The 8,395-nt window shown below is 30.7% G+C and overlaps 2 protein-coding genes across 2 annotated transcripts; one reads left to right on the top strand and one right to left on the bottom strand.

Annotated features, from left to right (window-relative positions):
- The first annotated feature begins 250 nt into the window (after nt 1-250).
- Nucleotides 251-7,640, top strand: BBS1 (Bardet-Biedl syndrome 1). Its single transcript, XM_065505122.1, has 5 exons — nt 251-521; nt 581-816; nt 868-1,690; nt 1,751-2,022; nt 7,391-7,640. Exons 1-5 carry the CDS (start codon nt 251-253, stop codon nt 7,586-7,588), a joined length of 1,800 nt encoding a protein of 599 aa, XP_065361194.1. The 3' UTR covers nt 7,589-7,640.
- Nucleotides 7,641-7,772: 132 nt separating this feature from the next.
- On the bottom strand, nt 7,773-8,097 carry Acbp4 (Acyl-CoA binding protein 4). Its single transcript, XM_065504437.1, has one exon. The coding sequence runs from the start codon at nt 8,043-8,045 to the stop codon at nt 7,791-7,793; it is 255 nt and encodes an 84-aa protein (XP_065360509.1). The 5' UTR covers nt 8,046-8,097; the 3' UTR covers nt 7,773-7,790.
- Between the last annotated feature and the right edge of the window lie 298 nt (nt 8,098-8,395).

Genomic DNA, 8,395 nt, shown 5'->3' with positions numbered 1-8,395 from the left:
TTACTCAATACAAAAAATTTTAAATATCACACATAAATTGTTAGCTGGGTTACAAACAACTTGAAAGAATGCTACTATAAAATGCAACCCTTAAAGAAGCTACAAAATAATCAACAGCGATGTAAACAAACCGTTACTATGGTAAAGAACAAAATGCCAAAAAAAAATCAATAAAACTAGCAGTAACTAACTACAATAATTCACTAAAGAATAAAAATATTTAGTTAATTAAAAAAAAATAGAACAAAACATGAGTACACCAGGCAATTGGCTACAAGTTCTAATTGATGCATCAGAAAACCCCAAATTAACCACTTTACCGTCATGTATGACAGTCAGCGACATTAAATCGGACAATTATGTTAGACTAATAGCGACTGATATAACACTGGATGAAGAACCACCAGCAGCAAAGTTAAAAGTCTTTCGAGGTATTGAATTGGAATCGGAACATGAATTGAAGGGTATACCGGCAGCCATAGAAAGTTTGTATATTGATGAATCTGAACCAAAAACCCCAAGTAAGTTTGATTCATTTGATTCTACATAAAATATTTATGGATTTATCACGAAATTGCAGTATTGGCTGTGGCTATAAATGAATCGGTGTTATTTTATCGTCATATGAAACCTTATTTTAAATACACCTTGCCCGAATTGGAGGTTTTGGAGGAGGAAAAGGAAATATGGCGCAAATTAAATACAGTAAGAACAGAAGATCAAGAAGCTCTTATAGAGGGACTTAAGGGTTTGGAACGTCCTAAACTAACTAGGAAGTCGCAACATTTGCTAAATCTATTGCCGCAGGACAGAGATGTAAGTAATTTAATTTCTATATAAAATTAGTTAAATAAAACTTTTTTCCAGGCTTTTATACGCGAACAAGGTGAAAATAATCTAATACGCTATCCCTCAGCTGTGGCACTAAAATGTCTAGCCCGTGTTTCAAGTGGCGTTGCACAACCGCCTTCACATTTAGTCATTGCCACCGATACGGGTGAAATTTTAATACTAGAACCCCAAAGTTTTGGTTTATTATATCGTGCCATGGCCTGTCCTGACATAACCCCCAGCATGTTGGCTGTCAATGGTTGTTTTGAAACGGATTTTTGCATTGCTATAGCCACCCGCTATGGCTCTGTATATCTATTGCGTAAAGCTGCCACCGAAGGTCAAGAAATATTTAAACTCTCCAATCCTTTAACTGGTTTAGTTCTACTGCCCATCGATCAAACCATAGTAGTAACATCGATGGACAAAAATCTACTATGCTATTCCAAAAAGGGTAAACAATTGTATATGGTGCATCTGGAAGAGCAGCCCATTTGCATGACCATGGTGAATTTAACCCATTTGGGTTTAACCCTAATATGTGTGGCCTTACAAGGTGGCCTAGTGCAATTTTACATGCAAAAATATCTGGTGGATGAATTTCAAATTTGTGGCACCGTTAGTTCAATGATTTTTGGTTATTTGGGCTTAGAAGAACATGTTCTAAGTTTGACCACCATTGAGGGGGATTTAGTGATAAAGATTTTAAAGAGAACGGCTTCATTTGAACCTAATCAAAAGTTGTCGGGACGTGGTATGCCTCATATATCTGACATGGTGCAAAATGAGGTTTTGGAAAAGCCCAAAAAGAGTTCTATATTTGTGGAGCAAGTGGCCAGAGAAAAGCAGAATGCTAAATGTTTGTAGTCATTTTATTCTTAGTAAAAAAAAAACATATTAATATTTGTTTGTATTGCAGCCACTTATGGCAGTTTTCAAGTGGAATTATGGCGTTTAAGACATGCTGCTGCCAGAGCCACGGTTGATGCTTTAAACTCTTCAGAGCGCACTATCTCGGGTGACATTACACATGCCCCTGTCAAACTTTCTGCTGAAGTTTGTGGAGTTGGTCCCGTTTTTCGTTTGTATTTAACGATACAGAATTTATCAACTTACAAAATGGCTTCGAATTTAATGGTTCTATTACATGCAGATCGACGCCATTATACCATACAAAAATCATTGGCCAAGGTAAATATGATCACAGACACTTAAAAGCTTTTTATCAATTATCGATTTTTGGTGAGATATATTAGTGATCATAGATGGAGTTTCTCGATTAAACGCTTATTTACAAAGATATTGAGGATTTTAGATATTTGAGTTTTTCATAGAAAATATCGATTTTTGGTTAGAAATATAAGTGATCACAGATGGAGTCCCATTTCTCGATTAAACGCTTATTTACAAAGATATTGAGGATTTAAGATATTTTGAGTTTTGCATAGAAAATATCGATTTTTGGTTAGAAATATGGGTGATCACAGATGGAGCTACTTTTCTCGATTAAACGCTTATTTACAAAGATATTGAGGATTTAAGATATTTTGAGTTTTGCATAGAAAATATCGATTTTTGGTTAGAAATATGAGTGATCACAGATGGAGGTCCTTTTCTCAATTAAACGCTTATTTACAAAGATATTGAGGATTTACGATATTTTGAATTTTGGTGAGAAAATATTGATTTTTGGTTAGAAATATTGGTGATCATAGATGAAGTTCCTTTTCTCGATTAAACGCTTATTTACAAAGATATTGAGGATTTAAGATATTTTGAGTTTTGCATAGAAAATATCGATTTTTGGTTAGAAATATGAGTGATCACAGATGGAGTCCCATTTCTCGATTAAACGTTTAATTACAAAGTTATTGAGGATTTTAGATATTTTGAGTTTTGCATAGAAAATATCGATTTTGGTCAGAAATATAAGTGATCACAGATGGAGTCCCATTTCTCGATTAAACGCTTATTTACAAAGATATTGAGGATTTAAAATATTTTGAGTTTTGCATAGAAATTTTCGATATTTTGGTTGAAAATATGAGTGATCACAGATGGAGTCCTATTTCTCGATTAAACGCTTATTTACAAAGATATTGAGGATTTAAGATATTTTGAGTTTTGCATAGAAAATATCGATTTTTGGTCAGAAATATGAGTGATCACAGATGAAGTTTCTTTTCTCGATTAAACGCTTATTTACAAAGATATTGAGGATTTAAAATATTTTGAGTTTTTCATAGAAAATATCGATTTTTGGTTAGAAATATGAGTGATCACAGATGGAGTTCCTTTTCTCGATTAAACGCTTATTTACAAAGATATTGAGGATTTAAGATATTTTGAGTTTTGCATAGAAAATATCGATTTTGGTCAGAAATATAAGTGATCACAGATGGAGTCCCATTTCTCGATTAAACGCTTATTTACAAAGATATTGAGGATTTAAGATATTTTGAGTTTTTCATAGAAAATATCGATATTTGGTTAGAAATATGAGTGATCACAGATGGAGGTCCTTTTCTCAATTAAACGCTTATTTACAAAGATATTGAGGATTTACGATATTTTGAATTTTGGTGAGAAAATATTGATTTTTGGTTAGAAATATTGGTGATCATAGATGAAGTTCCTTTTCTCGATTAAACGCTTATTTACAAAGATATTGAGGATTTAAGATATTTTGAGTTTTGCATAGAAAATATCGATTTTTGGTTAGAAATATGAGTGATCACAGATGGAGTCCCATTTCTCGATTAAACGCTTATTTACAAAGATATTGAGGATTTAATATATTTTGAGTTTTGCATAGAAAATATCGATTTGTAGTTAGAAATATGAGTGATCACAGATGGAGTCCCATTTCTCGATTAAACGTTTAATTACAAAGTTATTGAGGATTTTAGATATTTTGAGTTTTGCATAGAAAATATCGATTTTTGGTCAGAAATATGAGTGATCACAGATGGAGGTCCTTTTCTCGATTAAACGCTTATTTACAAAGATATTGAGGATTTAAGATATTTTGAGTTTTGCATAGAAAATATCGATTTTGGTCAGAAATATAAGTGATCACAGATGGAGTCCCATTTCTCGATTAAACGCTTATTTACAAAGATATTGAGGATTTAAAATATTTTGAGTTTTGCATAGAAATTTTCGATATTTTGGTTGAAAATATGAGTGATCACAGATGGAGTCCTATTTCTCGATTAAACGCTTATTTACAAAGATATTGAGGATTTAAGATATTTTGAGTTTTGCATAGAAAATATCGATTTTTGGTTAGAAATATGAGTGATCACGGATGGAGTTCCTTTTCTCGATTAAACGCTTATTTACAAAGATATTGAGGATTTAAAATATTTTGAGTTTTGCATAGAAATTTTCGATATTTTGGTTGAAAATATACTCATATTTTCAACCAAAATATCGAAAATTTCTATGCAAAACTCAAAATATTTTAAATCTTGAGTGATCACAGATGGAGTCCTATTTCTCGATTAAACGCTTATTTACAAAGATATTGAGGGTTTAAGATATTTTGAGTTTTGCATAGAAATTTTCGATATTTTGGTTGAAAATATGAGTGATCACAGATGGAGTCCTATTTCTCGATTAAACGCTTATTTACAAAGATATTGAGGATTTAAGATATTTTGAGTTTTTCATAGAAAATATCGATTTTGGTCAGAAATATAAGTGATCACAGATGGAGCTCCTTTTTTCAATTAAACGCTTATTTACAAAGATATTGAGGATTTTAGATATTTTGAGTTTTGCATAGAAAATATCGATTTTGGTCAGAAATATAAGTGATCACAGATGGAGTCCTATTTCTCGATTAAACGCTTATTTACAAAGATATTGAGGGTTTAAGATATTTTGAGTTTTGCATAGAAATTTTCGATATTTTGGTTGAAAATATGAGTGATCACAGATGGAGTCCTATTTCTCGATTAAACGCTTATTTACAAAGATATTGAGGATTTAAGATATTTTGAGTTTTTCATAGAAAATATCGATTTTGGTCAGAAATATAAGTGATCACAGATGGAGCTCCTTTTTTCAATTAAACGCTTATTTACAAAGATATTGAGGATTTTAGATATTTTGAGTTTTGCATAGAAAATATCGATTTTGGTCAGAAATATAAGTGATCACAGATGGAGTCCCATTTCTCGATTAAACGCTTATTTACAAAGATATTGAGGATTTAAGATATTTTGAGTTTTTCATAGAAAATATCGATATTTGGTTAGAAATATGAGTGATCACAGATGGAGGTCCTTTTCTCAATTAAACGCTTATTTACAAAGATATTGAGGATTTACGATATTTTGAATTTTGGTGAGAAAATATTGATTTTTGGTTAGAAATATTGGTGATCATAGATGAAGTTCCTTTTCTCGATTAAACGCTTATTTACAAAGATATTGAGGATTTAAGATATTTTGAGTTTTGCATAGAAAATATCGATTTTTGGTTAGAAATATGAGTGATCACAGATGGAGTCCCATTTCTCGATTAAACGCTTATTTACAAAGATATTGAGGATTTAATATATTTTGAGTTTTGCATAGAAAATATCGATTTGTAGTTAGAAATATGAGTGATCACAGATGGAGTCCCATTTCTCGATTAAACGTTTAATTACAAAGTTATTGAGGATTTTAGATATTTTGAGTTTTGCATAGAAAATATCGATTTTTGGTCAGAAATATGAGTGATCACAGATGGAGGTCCTTTTCTCGATTAAACGCTTATTTACAAAGATATTGAGGATTTAAGATATTTTGAGTTTTGCATAGAAAATATCGATATTTTGGTTTAAAATATGAGTGATCACAGATGAAGTTTCTTTTCTCGATTAAACGCTTATTTACAAAGATATTGAGGATTTAAGATATTTTGAGTTTTTCATAGAAAATATCGATTTTTGGTCAGAAATATGAGTGATCACAGATGGAGGTCTTTTTCTCGATTAAACGCTTATTTACAAAGATATTGAGGATTTAAGATATTTTGAGTTTTGCATAGAAAATATCGATATTTTGGTTTAAAATATGAGTGATCACAGATGAAGTTTCTTTTCTCGATTAAACGCTTATTTACAAAGATATTGAGGATTTAAGATATTTTGAGTTTTGCATAGAAAATATCGATTTTTGGTTAGAAATAGGAGTGATCACAGATGGAGGTCCTTTTCTCGATTAAACGCTTATTTACAAAGATATTGAGGATTTAAGATATTTTGAGTTTTGCATAGAAAATATCGATATTTTGGTTGAAAATATGAGTGATCACAGATGGAGTTCCTTTTCTCGATTAAACGCTTATTTACAAAGATATTGAGGATTTAAGATATTTTGAGTTTTTCATAGAAAATATCGATTTTTGGTCAGAAATATGAGTGATCACAGATGGAGGTCTTTTTCTCGATTAAACGCTTATTTACAAAGATATTGAGGATTTAAGATATTTTGAGTTTTGCATAGAAAATATCGATATTTTGGTTTAAAATATGAGTGATTACAGATGAAGTTTCTTTTCTCGATTAAACGCTTATTTACAAAGATATTGAGGATTTAAGATATTTTGAGTTTTTCATAGAAATTTTCGATATTTTGGTTGAAAATATGAGTGATCACAGATGGAGTTCCTTTTCTCGATTAAATGCTTATTTACAAAGATATTGAGGATTTAAGATATTTTGAGTTTTGCATAGAAAATATCGATTTTTGGTTAGAAATAGGAGTGATCACAGATGGAGGTCCTTTTCTCGATTAAACGCTTATTTACAAAGATATTGAGGATTTAAGATATTTTGAGTTTTTCATAGAAAATATCGATTTTTGGTAAAAAATATAAGTGATCACAGATGAAGTTTCTTTTCTCGATTAAACGCTTATTTACAAAGATATTAAGGATTTAAGATATTTTGAGTTTTTCATAGAAATTTTCGATATTTTGGTTGAAAATATGAGTGATCACAGATGGAGTTCCTTTTCTCGATTAAACGCTTATTTACAAAGATATTGAGGATTTAAGATATTTTGAGTTTTTCATAGAAAATATCGATTTTTGGTAAAAAATATAAGTGATCACAGATGAAGTTTCTTTTCTCGATTAAACGCTTATTTACAAAGATATTGAGGATTTAAGATATTTTGAGTTTTGCATAGAAAATATCGATTTTTGGTCAGAAATATGAGTGATCACAGATGGAGGTCTTTTTCTCGATTAAACGCTTATTTACAAAGATATTGAGGATTTAAGATATTTTGAGTTTTTCATAGAAAATATCGATTTTTGGTCAGAAATATGAGTGATCACAGATGGAGTCCCATTTCTCGATTTCGATTAAACGCTTATTTACAAAGATATTGAGGATTTAGGATATTTTGAGTTTTTCATAGAAAATATCGATTTTTGGTCAGAAATATGAGTGATCACAGGTGGAGCTTATTTTTCCATTTAATTATTTTTCTTACAGATTATTAAAAATTTGTAGGTATTAATTTTAATTTTCATTAACTCTCTTTGTATATTTCAGCTACCCAGTATATTGCCCGGAGTTCCATTAAAGATTGATTTCGAAGTAGTGGCTGTTTTGGATATTAATGATAAACTGCCACCGCACACCCTAACACCAGACAACTCACACATTCGTGTGATGATAATGAAAACTCAACAAACAAAACCATTGATAGCAGCCGTCATAGCAATGCCACAATCAGAAGCTAACTTTTAAAGCATAATACTAGGCAGACAAAATACTATTTAATCATATTAAATAACCCGGATAAAAGTATACTACACTATTTTAAAAATACAACGAAAGAATATTTGTAATGTGTTTTTCTTTTTTATTAATAAATATTCTATGTTAATTTCATATTACTTTAATGTGCCTTAACCATGACTGTTTCGGGATCCTTTTGTCTGCGTTTTATTTAAGCATATTTGGGAGCATATTTCTCATAGACTTGCACATAGGCAGCCTTGGCGGCATCTTGGGACAAACCTTTGTGGGAGTTCCAGGCTTCCCACATGGCCTTCTTTTTCAAATCCAAAACACCTGGCTTCTCGATGTTACAATCGCCAACGGTGACTTGCTTGAAGAGACCATAGAATTCCAAGAATTCAGAGTCAGAGGGCTTCTTGCTAAAGTTCTTAGCCAATTCACAAGCTTCTTCGAAATTAACCATGTTGTTGAATGTTTTAGGGGGATCTGTGGAGAATTGATAAAAAAATAAATTTAATTTTATATTAAAATTTTACACCGACTTACCTTGGTTGAAGTGGTAATCCAAAATGATAAATTCTCAAGTGTTTAACTTCTTTTTTATACTAATTTTAAATGACCGGATATTCATGCATTTTATTTAAGAAATTTTTAATTAATAGATTATAAATAATTTAATTACGAAAGGCCACTCGGTATCATTGATATTTTTATTCACGTGATAATTTTATTTATATAAACTGAATATTAAATACCACCCATGGAAAACTATTGGTCTTGCTATCAGCATTTTTTTGAACATATTTAAATATG

This window comes from Calliphora vicina, chromosome 3 (assembly GCF_958450345.1).
Source record: "Calliphora vicina chromosome 3, idCalVici1.1, whole genome shotgun sequence".
NCBI lineage: Eukaryota > Metazoa > Arthropoda > Insecta > Diptera > Calliphoridae > Calliphora > Calliphora vicina.
Note: the sequence above shows the minus strand (reverse complement) of the source record. Positions and strands in the feature narration are given on the sequence as shown.